An 18,668-nucleotide genomic window follows, 5' to 3' on the forward strand; every position below is an offset into this window, starting at 1 on the left:
TGAACTCTAAAACTCCTAGAGGAAAACACAGGCAGAACACTCTTTGACATAAATCACAGCAATATTTTTTTGGATCCATCTCCTAGAGTAACAGAAATAAAAGCAAAACTAAACAAATGGGACCTAATTAAACTTAAAAGCTTTTGCGCAGCAAAGGAAACCATAAACAAAATGAAAAGACAACCTACAGAATGGGAGAAAATATTTGCAAACCATGCGACCATCCCCAAAGGGATTAATTTCCAAAATATACAAACAGCTCCTACAGCTTAAAATCAAAAAACCCAAATAACCCAATCAAAAAATGAGCAGAAGACCTAAATAGATATTTCTCCAAAGAAGATATACTGATGGCCAACAGGCACATGAAAAGATGCTCAATATCGCTAATTATTAGAGAAATACAAATCAAAACTATAATGAGGTATCACCTCACACCAGTTAGAATGGCCATCATTAAAAGTCTACAAATAATAAATGCTAGAGAGGATGTGGAGAAAAATGAACCCTCCAACACTGTTGGTGGAAATGTAAGTTGGTGTAGCCACTATGGAGAACAGTATGGAGGTTCCTTGAAAAACTAAAAATAGAGTTACTATATGATCCAGCAATCCCATTGCTGGGCATGTATCTGCAGAAAACTCTAATTAGAAAAGGTACACGCACTCCAATATTTACAGCAGAACTATTTACAATAGCCAAGACGTGGAAGCAACCTAAATGTCCATCAATAGATAACTGGATAAAGAAGTTGTGGTATAGTTATACAATGAAATACTACTCAGTCATGAAAAAGAATGAAATAATGCCATTTGCAACAACATGGATGGACCTAGAGATTATCATAATAAGTGAAGTAAGTCAGACAGAGAAAGACAAACATTGTATGATATCACTTACATGTGGAATAAAAAAAATGATACAAATGAACTTATTTACAAACCAGAAATAGACTCATAGACATGAGAAAAAAAAACTTATGGTTACCAGAGTGGGGAGAAGGTGGGGAGGGATAAATTGGGAGTTTGGGATTAACATATACATGCTGCTTTATGTGGAATGGATGGACAGCGGGGACCTACTGTATAGTGTCGGGAACTGTATTCAATATCTTATAATAACCTATAATGGAAAAGAATCTGCAAAAGAATATATATATATATATATATATATAGCTGAATTGCTTTACTGTACACAAGAAACTAATACATTACACATCAGCTATATTTCAATTAAAAAATAGTAGATGAAGCAGAATGTGTGTCTGATATTGACAGAGAATGGAGCAAAACGTAGTGCCTAGCAACTGTATGGAGCGTAATGTTAAGCCTGGAGGAGAGTTTTGATGGATCAGAATGCTGGATCCTGCAAAGTGTAGTAGATTTAGGAATAGTTACTAACTCCCTGTGCTCCCCTGATCTCAGGCAGGGAAGGGAGATGAGTGTCTTCCTTATCCGTCCAGGTGCTCCGTGCTCTTGGGCAGTAGGACTTACCTTGGGCAGGGATGCTCGGGAGCCTGAGCTCTGGGTGGTCATGGTGAGCACGGTGGTGATGCCCAGGCCCACACGGGCTGGGGCTGCATCCATGTTGATCCAGAAGGAAATCCACGAGAGGATGACGATGAGCAGGCTGGGAATGTACATCTGGATCAGGTAGTAGCCCATCTGTCGCTCCAGGTGGAACCGGGCCTCGATGCAGGTGAATTTACCTGCAAGAAAGTACAATGCAACGGCGAGTAGCCTAATGGATAGGAACAAGGCTTTGGGGTCAGAACAACCTCGGCTGGAGTCCTGGTTCAGCCTCACACGAGCTGTGTCCTTAGGCAAGTGTTTGAGTCTCCCTGTGCCTCGGTCTCCTCATCTATGGTAATTCGGAATAGTGATGATGATAGTGATAAAATAATAACACCACCAACCTCATTTGGTTACTCATGGTCACCGCGATGGTAAAAGATGATGCCTGTAAAGGACTTGGCACATCCTCACAGATCACCCGCCCTCAGAATGTCCCTTGCCATCATCCTCATCATCACTGTTTTCTTGCTTAGAGTGGGGATGAGTGGATCATTCTCTATCCTGCCAGGTATCTTCCCAAAATGTAACTTGTTCCTGCTCCTGCCTCTTGTAAAACCTTTCTTTCCTTCCGTCTCTCCCCACGCAAGAAGGTCCCCATTTCCTACAGGGAAAAGTTCCAAGTCTCTGGTCTGCCCTTCACACCTGAGCTCTCACCTGCTTCCATCCCATTTCCCTTCTTTCTTCACCCGACTCAGAACCCCTTACACTCCCTCCCTTGTCTGGAGCATTCTCTGCACTTTCACACTTCTGAGCTTTGAACCTGCCAGTGCCTCTGCCTGGAATGCCCTTCTTCCTCCCCGAAACCAGCCCCAGAAATCCTCCCTGTCCTCCAGGGAAGTTGAAATGTGAAGTTTCCCCCAGGCAGAATGCCTCTTTTTCTCTTGTTTCCCTCCAGCTCTGTCCCTTTAAGGCACAGCACGCTGAGTAGGCAAGTCGCTCTCTCTCTTTCTCTCCATCCTCTGCACCAGACTCCCAGCAGCTGGTCTCCTTCCATCCATGTGTTCCTGGAACTGAGCCGGCCATCCCATGATGGGGTCTCAGGGCCAGTCCTCTGATGCACAGTTACCACGGGGTTTCCTACAGCCCCCTGAACGGCACCTTCCACATGGGCCTTTTCTCCTTGTATCCACGGGGCAGTACAGAACTCAGCTCCCACTTACATGTGACTAGTGAGGAGCAAATGAGATAATGCCCGAGAAAGCGCTGTGTAAACAGGACAGGGCTGGGGTGTGTGAGAGTCAGTCAGGTGTGACTGTTTGGGCCAAGGGGAGTCACTGTTAGTGAGAGCACGGTTGGCCGTCCACTCCCGTGGGCCCAGCATCCCCCGATGAGGAGAGCCCACTCTGGTCTTGAGCATTCGCGGGTTTTGGTATCCGCGGTGGGTCTTGGAACCAGTTCCCCTCAGATACTGAGAGATGACTGGACTGTTCTGAGTCTCAGCTTGTCCAGGGATGAAGAGAGTACTTTTAGAGGTTCTGAGGTGTCTGTGAGGTCACCAGAAAGGAACAGGTGTCCTAAACAGACTGGTGTCCAGGCTGCCTGCCCTTTTTCTGGGCCATCTACTAGTATCAAAACCCACAGTGGTTTCTCAGCCCCTCTCCTGCACCTCCTCCTCTCCTTGGCGCTGTCACTAGCCCTCTGTACGCCTCCTGTGCACTCAGCTGTGTTCAGACAGCGATCCGCTGCCCGGCCCTCCAGCCGGCGTACTGACTGACTGCCTTTCGTCACAGTGTTCCACAAGCTCCCGCCCAGCCTGAGTCAGGGAAGGCAAAGCCAGTCTTGATCCGGCCGTGGTTCATTCCTGTGTTTAATCTTCCAACAAAGGCTGGGCTGGGAGCGAGAGATGAGGAGCTGAGCTAAATAGTGGGGTCCTCCCTGCCCACCTTGTAGCTCTCAGTCTAAGGGACCCTTGCCAGCTTCGCTGTTTACTAATCCTCATGCCACCTCTCAGCCTGTCCTGAGGTCTGGTGTGAGCATTCTCTGAGCTCTTTCCCTATCAGAAATGCCAAATGCCAGCCCCTCTCTGACGGAGACAGCTAGAGGTCCCCCCACGGTCAGCTCGTCCTCTGCCTTAGAAATGGGGTCCATTCTGAGTCGCGCACACTGCTACCTGGGATGAGGACTCCCTTGTAATGAGGTGTGGCCCAAGCTTAAGTTACTTGCCCCAGGACTCATGGGAGGAAAGCGTGGACGCCACTTTTTGGTTTCAGGGGACATTCTCCTAACCACTGGATAATAAATACCAAGCTCTGTCTACCACGGCTACCTCATAAGATCCACTGAATCAAGGGTTGAATAAATGTTTGCCACGACCTCTGGCCCCGGTTGGGGGGTCGGATCTGAGGGGCACGGCCCCTTGCACCCACCTGTGTTGTAATGCTTGGTGCAGTACCTCAAGTCCTTCTCCTCCTTCAGGATAAACTGGGGCAGAGTTAGTCCATCTGCCACCTGCACAGCACCCTGCTCCTGCCACTCAAAGATGAGGTCGTTCATGGTGTATCCAACTGGAATGGGATCAGAAGGAGCAGCCATCACGTTGGAAGCACTTATTTGAAGCATGTCAGGGTGTTAGGGTTAGAGACAGAGGCATCAGACACTTGATGGGACACATGAAACTCTTGCTTTTTTTCTCCCCACAAAGGAGGTTAAAGCTGGTGAATTGTTTACATCCACCCCTCAGCCTTTCTACCTCTCAGCCCTCCCAGCGTCCTACCTTAGCTTATCCTTTTGATGCTATCCCTGACCCCATGGTCAAATTCAGATGACCTCTGCTATTTTTTTCTTTTAATTGAAGTATAGTTGATGTACGATGTTGTGTTAGTTTCAGGTGCACAGCCAAGTGACTCAGTTATGTGTATATATATATATATATTCTTTTTCAGATTCTTTCCATTATAGGTTAGATAGGCAAGATATTGAATATAGTTCCCTGTGCTGTACAGCAGGTTCTCATTTATCTATTTTATATATAGTAGTGTGTATTTTTTAATCCCAAACTTCTAATTTATCCCTCCCCGCTTTCCCCTTCGGTAACCGTAAGTTTGTTTTCTGTGTCTATGAGTCTATTTCTGTTTTATAAATAAGTTCACTTGTATCATTTTTTAGATTCCACATATAAGTGATATATGATATTTGTCTTTTTCTGTCTGACTTAATTCGTTTAGTATGATAATCTCTATGTCCATCTATGTTGTTGCAAATGGCATGACTTCATTCTTTTTTATGGCTAAGTAATATTCCATTCCCTGTATATACCCTGACCTCTGCTATTTTTGCCTGCACACCATCTTTGCAAGCCCCCTCCTGTGCTCACAGCAGATTTTCCTCTGGGGAATGACTCCTGTGGTGTTCTGTCATGGGGGTTGCTATTAGTTGGGGGCTAAGGTGTGATGTGGTGACTCAGCCACGCCAGTCAGATCCTCTGGCCTGGGAGTTTGACTCTTGAGTAAAATGACCAAGTGTTCCAAGCTGGCCGGTACTGATCCCACAGGGGTGGTTCTCTAAAGGGATGGTCTGTTAGTTTCTGCTGCCCAAATGCTCTGCCCTGGTTCTTGCACTTTAGCTTCTCCTTCAAGTCCATGAGGAAGCCCTACGCCATTCACCTTAATTCCAGTGTTTAAATTGGTCAGACTGGTTTCTGTGTTTGCAATCAAAGAAGTGAGCCAGCCCGTCTGTTAAAATCTTGGTTCATCTGTGATCTCGTCCATAAAGCCTTCTCCAGACTCTCTCTCCTTCCCAGTCAGAAGGAAGTGCTCTTTCTGCCTTGAGGCCACAGCATTCTGTACTTTCCTCTTGCTGCCCTGTTAGAGTCATTTGTGTAGCCAGTCGCCTCTCTCCCCTGCTGGAGTGAGCGTCCCCCTGACTTATTCAAGCTATTTCTCCTCCATTCCTGGAGCACATGCTCACAAGAGACATCGACCTGTGCCTCTTTGGAGCGTGCTGCTGGCTCCAAAGCTGGACCTCAGTCAAACAACATAGAGAAAGTTAGATTTCTAACGCATTGTCTAAGAGCAAAGCCCCTCATCTGGTATTTTGGGCTACTTCTGTAATCTCCTGGGGTCCTGCAGTTCGGAGCAGCTGGGCGGGAATTTCTGCTGGTCCCACGGGTAAAGGGGAATCTAGCTCTTTCAGAGGCCTCATGCAAGGCACTCACAGCTTTCCAGTTGCATGATGCATGTCTGGACGTCCATGGGGAAATTCTTCAAGTCCATGGGGCAGGCCAGTGTCAGGGTGATTCTGAGGAGAGAAAGGAGTTCGGTGATGCTGCATCCGCAGACCAGGGGAGCTGTGCCTCCAGTCTAGCTATTACTGGAAATTAGTTATGTAGGAGAGGCTGAAGAGGTCAGGGAACTAGCGTTTATGGGAATCACAGATGTATATTTCCACATTCCAGATATGGAAATGAAGGCCCAGAGAGGGAAAGCAGGTTGCCTAAAGTTACAAAGAGTCAGTGGAACTTCTGGGTTTCCTTGGTGTCTGTCTGGCTTCTAGCCTTTAGCAAGTTGCCTGAAGGCCTGGAGGCCGAGGGCTGCCCCTATCCCTACTCTTGTGTGGGCAAAGCCTGTATCTCCAACCTTGCCAGACTGGCAGGCATCTCCAGGCACACCTGCCGCAGGTGCTGTAAGTGGTTCTTGGCTGTCTCCCTTCCTACATCGAGCCTTCTGGGTGTCCAAACACAGCTGACTCACATCTGTGGGCTCCTGTTGGGGTCACTTGGGAAGTGCTGGGTGCCCCAGGCTTCTGGGCTAGCTGTTTATTTTGGCTTGTTCAACCCCTGCAGAGGCTGTAGCCTCAGAACCAGAGGAAATCAGTCCCCTTAACAGAGTGTGAGGTCTTCAGCTCGGCTGGGAGACAAGGCTTCAGCATCGAAAGGCTTTGCTGACACCTGAGCACCTGCTGCAGGGAATGGAGAAGAAAGGCTCTCAGAGCCCAGAGGGACTTAGGTCATCAACTCCCTTATTTGACAGGTGAGGAAACTGGGGTGCAGAGAAGGCTAGGCAGGGACGCATGGTAGGGCACACGGCCAGCCGATGGCTCAGCCAGTGTCCCAAACCATGTCTCCTGGCCTCTGGATTTTAGCTCATGGGTTTGCAGGCAGGTTTTCTAGCACTGCTGTCCTGAAAAGCCAACCCTAACACTTGAAGACACCTAATTTGGTGGTCTTGTGACTCTTAGCTGCTGGCATCTGGGCTGCAAATGGTGAGACACACAGCCCTGTGCAGACCTCCCCCTCTAGGTCTCACCCACAGCTCTGGATGTGGGCCCTTTAAGCACAAGATAGGAGCAAGGGAGGAAAAGGGACGGGAGTGGGAGGGGAAGAGGAGGGAAAAGAGGGAGTGGGAGGAGGAGGGGGAAGTGAAGGGAAAGTGAACGCAGTTGAATTTCTGAAGATAAAAGCTCTGAAGTGGGGCAGCTGTCACACTGCGTTAATTTCCTGAAGTTGAATGACCTTGGAACATCACTTTCTGCTGATTTGTCCTTCTGTCGTGCTGCACTGGGGTTTAGCTTCCCGGGGATATGAAACTAGCCTGGCTGCAGCAAAATCAAGCCAGCCAGGGCCTTGGTGGCCATTCTGAGCCTGTCCCCCTTCCAGTCTGGATGTGCACTGGGTGGGGCGGGCAATGGGTGAGCAGGGCCCTGTTGGCCTCTGATTCCAACCAGTCTGCCCCTCCTTCCCCTGCTGAGGTCCCCAAGGCCCTTTTCCCACCCAGCCTGCTCTTAGGAGAGACTCTGAGTCCACTCACTTTCGGGGTTTAGGATCTGTGCATCCTCTCCTATGGGTCTGGAGACTTAAAGCTCACCTCTTAAAGGAAATAAAAACATTTATTCCCCTGAGGACCCAGAGGGGGAGGGGGAGTCCTTTAGGACCAGTGCCCCTTTTAAGCTCTTTGAAATGAAAACATATTCATTCATTTATCAAACATTTGAATGCCTGTTGAATGCTCTGCACTGTTCTTCTAGGCTCTGAGCAGGCATTAGATCCACACTAACTGATTATAATCTAGGCTCTGCTGCTAAGTAGCCATGCAAACTTTGGCAAATTACTTAAACTTTCAGATCCTCACTTGTCTAATCTGCAAAATGGGCACAATAAAGCCTGCTTCATAAGGTTGTTAAGAGGACTAGAAATAACACATGTAAAGTCCCAAGCCTGGTAGGTAAATCAGTGAATGGTGCATAGTAAGAATATAACACAGACATTGGTCCTTCCCTCTATGTCTTGGGAGAGGAGATTGGGAATTAAGTGGCGGTGGGGGAAAGGAGGGGCAGGAGAGTGTGGCAGGAAACTCTGAAAGTTGCCCCTAACCAGTATCTGCAGGATACCCTCCCCAACTGGGGAAGGGGGTCCCAGCTTCCTAGACTCAACGCGAGGTGTAGAGGATAGAAGAGGCTCATAGAAGGTTTGGAGCAGCCCTGGCTTATACCTGTGCGCCAAATGGACTACCCGGCAAAACTACGCCATTTGTGTTGAAGTTGCTGAGATTTTTCAGACTTTGTGCCTTTGTTCCTGCTACTTTTTTTTTTTAATATGATGGTAAAACATTTGGCATGAGATCCACCCTCTTAAAAAAGGTGTAAGTCTTAATAAATGTTTAAGTGTATGCAGTCTTGTAAACTCCAGGCACACAACAGTACAACAGCTCTCCTGAACTTGAAATTCACCTTAAGTAATCGAACTCTCCTGGGGGTGAGCATTGTCTTTGAATACTCCTTTCCCCATCTTGTTTTATTGAAATGCTGGGTAAGCTTGAGGGGCCTAACTTTCACCTCAGCCCTGCAAATGATGCTTCCTTGTCCCCCTGGTTAAAATGAACCACTGGCTTCTAGGAGTTCCCCTGGTCGTGTAAGTAGCAGAGCTGGCTCTGCCTGTTCTGCAAGGTGTTGGGTTGCCAGGGCCCGTTCACCGCTAGCATCCGCTCCCAGAAGGAAGTAGGGCCAGGTACATTCTGAGGATGGAAGGGGTGAACCTGTACGGAACCCACCTGATGCTGTAGAGGACATTCCCGTTCCGGGAGATCCGCAGCAGTTTGTTGTCCGTGGTGATCTCGTGGAAGTGGGCCCCCTTCTCATTGGCAAAGAACAGGTCAGGTTTCCAGATGGAATCCAGCATGGATGGGTCCAGGTCCAGAGAGTCATCCGGGTATTCGTTGTAGGCCAGCCGGGGGTCGTTCCACTGCTGCCGCAGGAAGATGTTGACCCTATAGTCCTACAGCCAGGAGACAAGGAGGTGGACTCAGAGGCAGGCCCTGGGATGTCACATCCTGGAGGGGCCAGGTGCTTTCTGTTAGTGCCCTGCAAAGCCCCTTCTGGAAGAAAGCATCAGAGTGTGATTGCATCTTATGTCGGGGATGGGGGGGACGTAAAGTCTGTGCATCAAGCAAAAATCAAGGGAGTTAGAGTTATTCCTGAAAATCCTCAAAATGCTCAATTAAGTATATTCAACCTTGAACCAAGATTATTTAAATGTTATTCTTTTGAGGGAAATTTTTGAAAAATGAAGTTTAGACTGATGTAATAAACACCTGTTTTCATCCCTTTAACATTTTATCACATTTGCTTCACTTTTTATTACGTAAGAGAAATAACACGTTACAGATAAAGCTGAAATCCCCCTTTTATTATCGACCCCATTAGTGCAGTGATTCTCACGCCCATAAGGATTGAGTCGCTGTTCTAGACAGGTTGAAGGAACAAAAGGAAAGTCTAAAATTTGATACCTGAGCATTCAGACTCTTCTGCCTAATTTTCAGGCAGCAAAGGAAGGTTGGGTGGAAGGACTTCATAGTGTTCTGCTGGACCCAGGGTTCACACCAGTATGTTTTAACGCCAGCCTTCTTTAACCTTCTATAACTTGTGTCGATTTGTTTGTTTGGGGACGATTTATAGATGCCGTGGAGTCATGTTTGCTGGGGTCTAACCCTAGCGCTAAGTTGAATGCTCTCCTGTGGAACTGCGGGGTAGTTACTCCACAGAAAACTAAGCCACAATCAAACCAAGTAGGGAAGTGTTCAATTCAACCAACTGTAATAGATTTCTTTGTTGCAGGACTTCTCAGAGACCTTAATGTTCTAAGAAGTTGTGTGTACCGCCAAGAGGCAAATAGAATATGCAAGGTTTCCTTGATTTAGTTTGGCCATAGAACTCTTATTTTGTGCCTGGTGCTCCTCTTTTAAAGAATATAGGTTAGGAATTGCTGTCCTGGTCAAAACTACCCCCCACCCCAATCACCTTTTTATTTTCCCAGATGGGGAAACAGAAATCCAGAGAGAACTGAGACTGGCCCAGTGTCTCTGAAAAGGCAGAGCAGAGCTGATTTTGGAACCCAGATGTCTTGCCTTCTAGTTGAGGATCTGTTCACCTGGTCTTAGAGGAACTTAAAGAGCCCACTTAGTTTCCATTCACACCTGAGATGCAATCCATGCTAGGGGTAGGTCTCCATGGCAGGAAACTGGGTAATGAAGTTAATAAATTTTTCCATTAAGAAAAGTTTTTAATTCTGTTAGAAAGGCATTGTAAACTTGAGCCTCATGAATATTCTACTGCAAGTAGAATTTGAGGTCTGTCTGTGTTTTCCCAGGAAGAAGGACATAGTGCTCTCTGTTGGATTCCAAAAGGGTTTCTAGTTCCCTGAAAGATTGACAACGTCAGTTCAAGTCCAACTTTAAATATTCTCTTTCAGGGAACGATCTCCACTCCTAAGCACCTGCTACTGCTTTTTCTCTGAAGGTGCAAGATAAATGAGATTATGCTATATTTTCTTTCAGGGTTCTACTTCTAAATCCTAATCGCCCTGGATCTGTCATCAGCAGGAATGAGCTAAAACAAACAGCCCTTCTCCCTCCTTTCACCCTCACCCTGCCCGTTTCTCCCACGCCACATGCCTCATGCTGTTCGCCTGCAGAAATATCAATAGCTTCATAAAATGTTCCAAGGTATTTTATAGGATTGTTCCATAATTTAATTGAAGCTTCTCCCTCCAGCCCCATAGAAAATGACATTTGGTCTCATAATTTCATGTCTTGTAAGTCCTGGGGTGGAGGGAGAACTTCAGACCAGTCTGGGTATTGATTCTTTGTTTTTCCTGCTGATGGTGATGAACAGCTCCCAGTCTGGGCCCATCTGATCAGAAATAGCCTCTCTTTCTCCTTTGGATTTTATGTGAAATGTGTATGTGTGTGTGTGTGTGTGTGTGTGAGAGAGAGAGAGAGAGAGAGAGAGAGAGAGAGAGAGAGAGAGAAAGACAGAGAGAGAGACAGAGAGAGAGAGAGAGGCAGAGAGACAGACAGACAGACAGACAGACAGACAGATGAGGCACTGGCAAGTCATGTCAGAGTAAACAGACTATGAACAGTTGGGCAGAAAAAGCCTTCAGTCCCCAATCCCCAGCTGCACTTTTGATGTTCTTGCCAGTGACATGTCAAGCCTGTTTATGTGGCTGGAAGGAAGAAAAGAAAGTGACATTTCTTCAAATGGCCTGTTAAGCACCCGGCACTGTTCTAGATACTGTCACATGCATTTAATTGCCACAAAACCCCTGCAAGCTATACGTTCAGATTCTCACAGCTAGATTAAGGAAACTGAGGTTTGGAAAGGTTGAGACACTTATCCAAGGCCCAGAGCCAGGAAGTGGCAGAGCTGGAATCTGAATCCACACCAGTCTAGCCTTGTGGCGTGAGAACGTGTTCATGACGTCCCATGGCTAAGTTCAGCCGCTTCTGTGTTGCGGATGCTTCTCTCATCCTCACTGCCCGCTCAGCCTAAGCCTTATCTCCTGCAGGAGCCTCATAGCCCCCCGGCTTCCCTGATCTCTTCCTCTTCTGATTTCCTAGCAGAACGGCATCCCTAGGAACATTTAACTGAGCACTTGCTCACCGTGTGTGTCTTATCGCCTCCACTTGATGGGCAACCATTTGAGAAGATGAAACTGACCTTGTACTTCTCCTGCAGCATCCCACCTGCGCACCCAGTCCGTGCACCCATGAGCTACCCAATATCCAGGAGGAGAAGGAGGAGGAGGCCAGAAAAAGTTGGAGTTGGGAGGGCTTTACTCATTTTATAGCTGGAAAGACTGAGACTCAGAGGCATTTTCTAAGGCCACATAGCAATTCAGAAAAGACCTAGGATTAGAACCTGGATTTGCTTCACTAGGTCCCTCTGGTAAAAGAAGTTAGGCTAGATGGTCTCTAAGAACCCTTCCAAATCTAATAGCTAGTGGTTCTTAGCTTTTATTTTTTTCCGGCAACATTTAACGGAGCATCTAAATGCCAGGCACTGTTCTAGGCACCGCAGCATCTGCTGAGGACAAGAAAGACACATTTAAGCTGTCACAGCACTGACAGTGCACCACACTGAGATAAGAGCCGTGATGGGGTTAAGTACAGAGTGCTAGGGAGATACAGAAGTCGGGTCCCCCGTCTAGACTTGGGTGTGTGGGTCCGGGAAGGCTCCAGGAAGATGTGCTATTTAAGGTGAGAGCAAATATGGCTGAGCCAAAGAGGAAAAAGCATTTGGAGCAGTTGGAACTGCATCTGTGAGGGCCTAGAGAGGAAGCAAGAGCATGGCACTTTGGAAAGAGTAGCAAGTAAATGAGTAATGGGAGCAGGTGGAGGGAGCACGCAGGACCGCGCAAGCTGTCCGGAGGAGTGTGGACTTCATCCTGACAGTAACGTGGAATCTTCGAAGAATTTTAAGTAGGGGAGGACATTACGATGTTTGCATTTTATTAGTGATATTTTAAAATATTTTATTTTTCTTACTACAGAAGTAATGCAGGGGGAGAGTATAGCTCAGTGGCGGAGTGCGTGCTTAGCATGTCTGAGGTCCTGGGTTCAATCCCCAGCACCTCTGAAAAAAAAATAAGTGACGCATGTTGATTGTTAAAAAAGAAAAAAAAAAAAAAAAGAAAGGAAAAGAAATATACATCACCCGAAAGAAGAAAAACAAATTAAAAATCGTAGGGTCTCATTATGGAATGACTTATGAGAAGTGAGGGTAAGAGGCGTGGAGACTGTCTCTGGTGTCCGCAGGCAGCCGGACTCCTCCCAGTGACGCCGCTCCTCCCCTCAGCAGCCGCTACCCAAACAAGCTGCTGCATTGATCCGCTGATCTGCTCCACCCTCGCTGGTGAACAGCAGTGGGAAGTGCCTTGGGAAGGGATCAATGCAACTGGTGTAACAGGCTGAAAGCTAAATGCTGTTTTCCTTATTACTTATTCCTACACTCACGTTGGCCGGTGTTCAACATGCTAGGGGTCCGTGTTCAGGTCCAGGGGCTGGAAGAGCAATATTTGAGTTCTCCACCCGAGAACCTCAGGTCGCACTTCCGGTAGTTGATTTCTGGGTCTCAGACTCCCCAGGGTAGCCCGTCTAAGTCCCAGGCGGGAGGGATTGCCAGAGCTCTGGCTCTACAGACTTTAGCCTCAACTCTCCTGGCTTGCCTCTGAGATTCCCTGATGGTCTGATTTCTGGAAACTGGGCAGCTTCCATGCTTGTAAGACCGAGGTAGAGCATTAACTCGTTCATTCTGTCGTTCAATGTTTATTGAAGGCTTCCTGTGTGCCACCCCCACACCCCACCTCTGTTATGTTTAATTTCAGACTCTAACCTCTCCCAGCAAACTCCTCCCAAGTCAGGATTGTGGTGAGACAGGAAAGAGCTAAGAGCCTGCAGCGTGTGTTGGTGGGAAGGGGGCGTGGAGGGCAAGATGTGTGACCACTGCAGCCAGAACCAAGAGACATCACCAAGAGGAGGACAGGGAGCCAGGTTCTTGTACCTTCTTAAGCCTCAGCCTTCCAGCTCTCAAAGGGGAAGCCTGATTCAACTCTGCAAACAACTCTGCTCTCAAGAGGAGAGCAGTGAGAGGAGAGCTCTAAGTATGAAGCAAGCAAGGCAAGCTATGGACTCAAATCTAACACCCAAAACTGAAAGTGATAAGGGTCGTAAGAGGCTCTAACCAGTTGCTCTTAGATACTGCTGTCAAGTCATCAAGACTACTTCTGGGCAGGTTGGGTGAATTTGGAAATGCTTTTGGAGAGAGACTGGCATTTGAAATGGCCGCATCAGTTTGTTCTATCCTCCTGAAGTTAGCATCTCTGGATCTGGTATACTTCCGAGATGTGAATAGTATCTGTTTTCAGCTGGAAAGGAGGCCAGTGAGGTGTGAGGAGGAAGGACACCGGTGAGGAGCAACGGTGCAGAGCAGGACAGGACGTGAGGACCAGGGCTGCAGGCTTCGTGTACTTAGGATTAGGATGTTTGGAGCTGGGGGGTCAAAGGAGTCTGATGTGGAAGGAATGACACAAGCAAAGTGTGTAGGCGAGCATTCCAACAGTTCAGTTTAGCTCAACCATCAGCTGTGTATGTAGTAATAGTTCCCCTTTTTGAGGACCTACTGAGTACCATGTATTGTGCTAAGCATGCCACACACTTCTACTCATTTTATTTTTAAAACAACCCTATGACATAGGTATTTTCACCCTAATTTTATTGATGAAAAAGGCTCAGGGAAGTTAAGTAATTAATCCAACTTCACACAATAAATAAGGGAGTTGGAATTTGAATCTGATTTGTCTGATTATTTAAAGCACATGCTCTCAACCACTCTACTGTGGTAAGGCTGTAGATGGATTGAATTGAGGCCGTGGGTATCCTTAACTGCCAAACCAAGGTGTTTGGATCTTACTCTGCAGCCAGTTGGGCGTCACTGAGGTCTCATGCAGTGGAGCAATATCACGGTTTGACTTTAGGAAGGTCAGTTTGGCAGGAATGACCATGAAGTTTTGGGAGTGAGAGAAAACAGACCAGGGAGACCTGTTCTAGGCTGTTGTGACAGTTCAGTAAAAGACAAGGAGGAGCTAAACTAAGACAGTAGGAGTGGAGAGTGGGGTAGAGAAGAGAATCTGTTCTTTGTCATCATCGTCTTCCTTTTCATCATTTTCATCATCAAATATTATAGGTAGATGTCTGTCTCAATGCTTTCATTTTACACATGGCCCAGAGGGGGAAAGAGACCCTGGGGCACACAGCAATTCATTGACTGTGGTGGGACTTGCAGACAGAAATCCTGATCCCCGTCACACTACTTTTCCCAACCACATGTACACCTTTGCAGGCAGGAGGAGGGGAAGCATGGTGAATCTGCCAGCAGACAGGCTCTGCAATCCTTGGGGAAACTCTAACTTAGACCCGACTCTGACAGGGTTTGGGATTGAGATGCTTGAGAGCTAGACTGGTCTGCTGAGAGCCAGGGACCAGGGGGCGTTCAGAGTGGAGGATGCCCAGGCTTGGTTTACGAGCTGCTGCTTCCTTTCAGGCACTTTCCCAGACCTCTGAGAAGCACTGTGGAACCCAACTCATAGATGCCACCTCCATATGTGGGAAGAGTCAGCCCTGGTCTCCTGGCAGTCCTGCGAGAGTGTGGACCCGGCTCACTGACACATGTAGAGTTTCCTAAATCCTGACTGAGTGCCAGGTACAGCGTTAAGTGCTTTAATGAACGCCCTCTCCAAATTCTCACAGGGACACCATTGTATGGATAAACCAAGCCCGGGGATACTTAATTCTTTGTCTAAAGTTAGTGACAGAGTGAGGCTTGAATCCATGACTGGCTGACTCCAAAATCTTACGCTTCTAAGTAGTACACTGTATTTGTTCTTTTATTAATAATGTCTCATACTTATTAGATGCTTTTTACTTTTCAAAGCACCCTCGCATCAGTTTTGTTCTATGAAGTCTGGCACGAAAGGGAGGATTCTTATCCCCATTGGATAGATGTGGAAACTAAAGCCCTACAAGGTCACATTCCCACCACTAGTCATTGGCAGATGTGGAATTGATTATAACAATGTGAATAATGCTGGTAGACTGAGATGTTACCAAGTGCAAGGAATGATGCTAAGTGCATTGTGTGTGTTACCTTATACTCACGATAATCTGGTGAAGTAGGTTCTAGTATCATCCTAGATGATACTAGAACAATTGGGTAAATCAAGGCACACAGAGGTTAAAGTCCTCTTGCTGACATCACACAGCTAGTAAGTGGCAAAGCCAGGATTTGAACTCATGATGTCAATGCCAGAGCCCAAGCATTTAACCACTAGACAACACTACCCAGAATCTCCCAGAATTATACTGAGCGACAGTTTCATGACACCTCAGTGCCCTTGGATACTGCCCCTGGCTGCTCTTACAAACCTGTGGGTTTGTAGACACCCACAGTGAGCAGGAAGTATGGAAAGGACAAAGGACAAAAAGCTTCTGTCCCAGGTCCAGCAGCCCACTAGAGCTCCTGCCTCCTTCCTGATTTGCCCCTTGGAGCTGACCCATTGTTTGCCCTATGCTCAAGCCCAGTGCTGGCTGGCAGTCTGCTCACATCCTGACCGTTGCCTGCCTCCTTAGCTCCAGAAGCCTGCTCCGTGCCTTCAACCTCTCCTAAGTCAGCATCCTGCCTGGCGCATTCTCACTGGGGTCTCACACAATCAGGGCTACATTTGTTGTAGAGAACTGTAGATGGTTTGGGCCAGTGGAGCTGAGCATCCTTGTTTGTCTTTAGGGGATCACTAAAGTTCAGCGTGAGTTTAATAATTACATAAAAATGCTTATAGCAGCTACTTTTATTGGGTGTCTAACATTTCTTAGAGCTTTAAATGCATTGTCTCTCTAAACTTTTCTTCAACCTAGCACGCTGGATATTATCATACTCATTTTACAGAGGAGGAAACTGAAATTCAGAGAGATTAAACAGAGGTGAAGTGTCTTGCCCAAAGTCTCACAGCTAGTAGGTGCCAGAGCAGGAACATGAATCCAAGACTGTCTGGCTCCCAACTTCACATTATTTTGACAATTGCATGCTGCTTCTCTATTTCCTCTTTTAAAAACCAAGTTCCTAGATGAGTAGGGAAAGAACTATGGTAGACCCAGTGTATTGGGACCTCACTGAGCCCATGTGGCAGGTTGGCTCATACATATCCTTATAGTCAGTATCAGGTGGAGAACTTTGGATTGTGATATTAAAGTGAGGTGGGTTTGTCACTGATTGCCAAAGGGTGCCAACTGAAGGGTGGACGTTAACCTGGAAAGAGGAAAGAGGACAGTATTTGCATACAGGGCATAAAACTGGGACACAACACTAGCAACCTCGGCGATATGGAGGATAAGGTTGGTCTCTGAGAGTTAAGCTACCAGCAGAGATGAACGCGCAGCAGAGAAATTCGGCGAGCCCCAGCGTCAGTGCAGTGACCCCTGTGTACTTGCAGTGAACAGGTGTGCGCTGGTAATGTAGTAAGAGGAACCCTAATTTATTGTATCATGTCTTGTTTAGAGAACTATTTTATAAACATATCATAGACGTTCATTGTAGTATAAGAAAGGCCAGTTTGAGGAGCAGGAATTTGGCAGGTGATAATCCAGCATCATCTGAAGGACAGGGTCACATGACTTGGGATAACACCATCTTTTGTCTCTGGAAAGAGAGTTTGCGTATCATGAGGGAAGGACAGTGTCTTAGCCCTCTCTCTGGTCTGGATGAAACTGTCATCAAGGCTGTCTACTTTCCTTTCCTCCAATTCAGTATGTCAAAGGCAACTTTTGATTTGCTTTCCTGGTATTCGGAGAGTGGCAAGGGGGTGCTTTTATAGAGGACACAAGGATTGCTATTATTAGATTGGGAAGCCCTATCAGTAAATAACTCGGCAGTCCTATTTACCCACTTCAGTCTTCTGTGGGTTTGATTGTCGTTAGTCAGTCTTGGTGAATCTGATCTGATGGAGAGCCAACCCTGGGCTGCCATAAATTCACAAGTGTGATGCCTCTCTTGGTGGCGTATTGGAGAGAGTCACCCAGCAGGTGATGCTAAAGCTGCCTCTAACCCTGTTTTTCTGCCTGTAACCCACTCTAATGGCGTTTCTGAGGGCTCCCTCCTTGGCTTTCTCTTGGTCTTCAGTTTACCAAGGCTTTGTGGAGTGTTAAGCCACGTCTAACTGGATGACATTTAATAGACTTTCTCTCGGATCTCCCAAACCCCAGAGTGTAAGAAGTCACTTAGCATTAGCTGTGTAGTGTAATGAAAGTGTAATGGGAAAAGCAACAACTAGTAAGGGTCTCATCCTCAACAGCAACCAACCCCACACAAAATCTAGGGATAAACCTAACAAGAAATGTGTGTCTCTCACACACACACACACACACACACACACATATATATATATATGACTCTAAAACTTTACTGAAAGGCACAAATGAATGCCTATATAAATGGAGAGGCATACCACGTTTATATATTATTGTTATGATGTCAATTTTCTGCAAATTAATCTATAAACTCAGTGCAGTCCCAATCAAAATCTGAGGTGATTTCCATAGGCGAGCTGATTCTGCAGTTCATGTGGAAAAAGAAATGGGCTGCAAATGTTAAGAAAACCTTATAAAAGAACAAAGAGGACTTTCTCTACAAGACACAGAAATCCAGCGCTAAGCCATAATAGTGAAAGGAGTGTGGTGTTGGCGCAGAAGCAGACAAACAGCAATGAGACAACAAACTGAGACTGGAAAGAGACTGAGGTACACAGGGGCACTGCGTGTATGAGAAAGACAGCATTTCTAATCAGTGGAGAAACAGTCCCTGCTTAAGAATAATGCTGGGACAATTACTATCTAACCAGAGAAAAACAGAGGTAAACCATCACCAAATACTTTACAGAAAACCAAACTCCACATGGATTAAGCAGGTACGTGTGAAAAAGAAGCCTATGATATTATGAAAAAAGCTCACTATGCCAAAAAATATGCAGAGACACTCAAATTCACGAGGAATCTGGAGTGAAAATTTAAAATGGCAGTGAAGTACCACTTAAAAAATCCCATTTGGTAAATTTAAAAAGCTTGGCTAGTATCTTGGGTCAGAAAGGAGAAAGAGAAATGAGGACTGTTGGGGAACAGTAAGTTACTGACACTTCTTTGGAAGTGAGTTGGGCGATAATATTTGTCAAAATAATTTTAAAAAGTGCATGTCCTTTGATAAAATGACTCCACTCCTGTGATCTATCCCAGGGAAAGGTGCACTGCTGCACTGTTTGTATTAGTGAAAATCTCCACCAAT

General features: G+C 46.5%; 1 protein-coding gene across 2 annotated transcripts in view; it reads right to left on the reverse strand.

The window, feature by feature from the left end:
* GLRA1 (glycine receptor alpha 1) overlaps positions 1 to 18,668 on the reverse strand; it is an 80,769-nt gene that overhangs the window by 12,544 nt on the left and 49,557 nt on the right. For both annotated transcript variants that reach the window (XM_006174609.2, XM_006174610.2), the window contains exons 4-7: positions 8,558 to 8,781; positions 5,728 to 5,810; positions 3,941 to 4,078; positions 1,494 to 1,708 (exon numbers count right to left, since the gene is read on the reverse strand). In XM_006174609.2, the coding sequence (XP_006174671.1) occupies positions 1,494 to 1,708; positions 3,941 to 4,078; positions 5,728 to 5,810; positions 8,558 to 8,781 (660 nt within the window). The remainder of the gene's footprint in view (positions 1 to 1,493; positions 1,709 to 3,940; positions 4,079 to 5,727; positions 5,811 to 8,557; positions 8,782 to 18,668) is intronic.

This window comes from Camelus ferus, chromosome 3 (genome assembly GCF_009834535.1).
Source record: "Camelus ferus isolate YT-003-E chromosome 3, BCGSAC_Cfer_1.0, whole genome shotgun sequence".
Lineage (NCBI taxonomy): Eukaryota > Metazoa > Chordata > Mammalia > Artiodactyla > Camelidae > Camelus > Camelus ferus.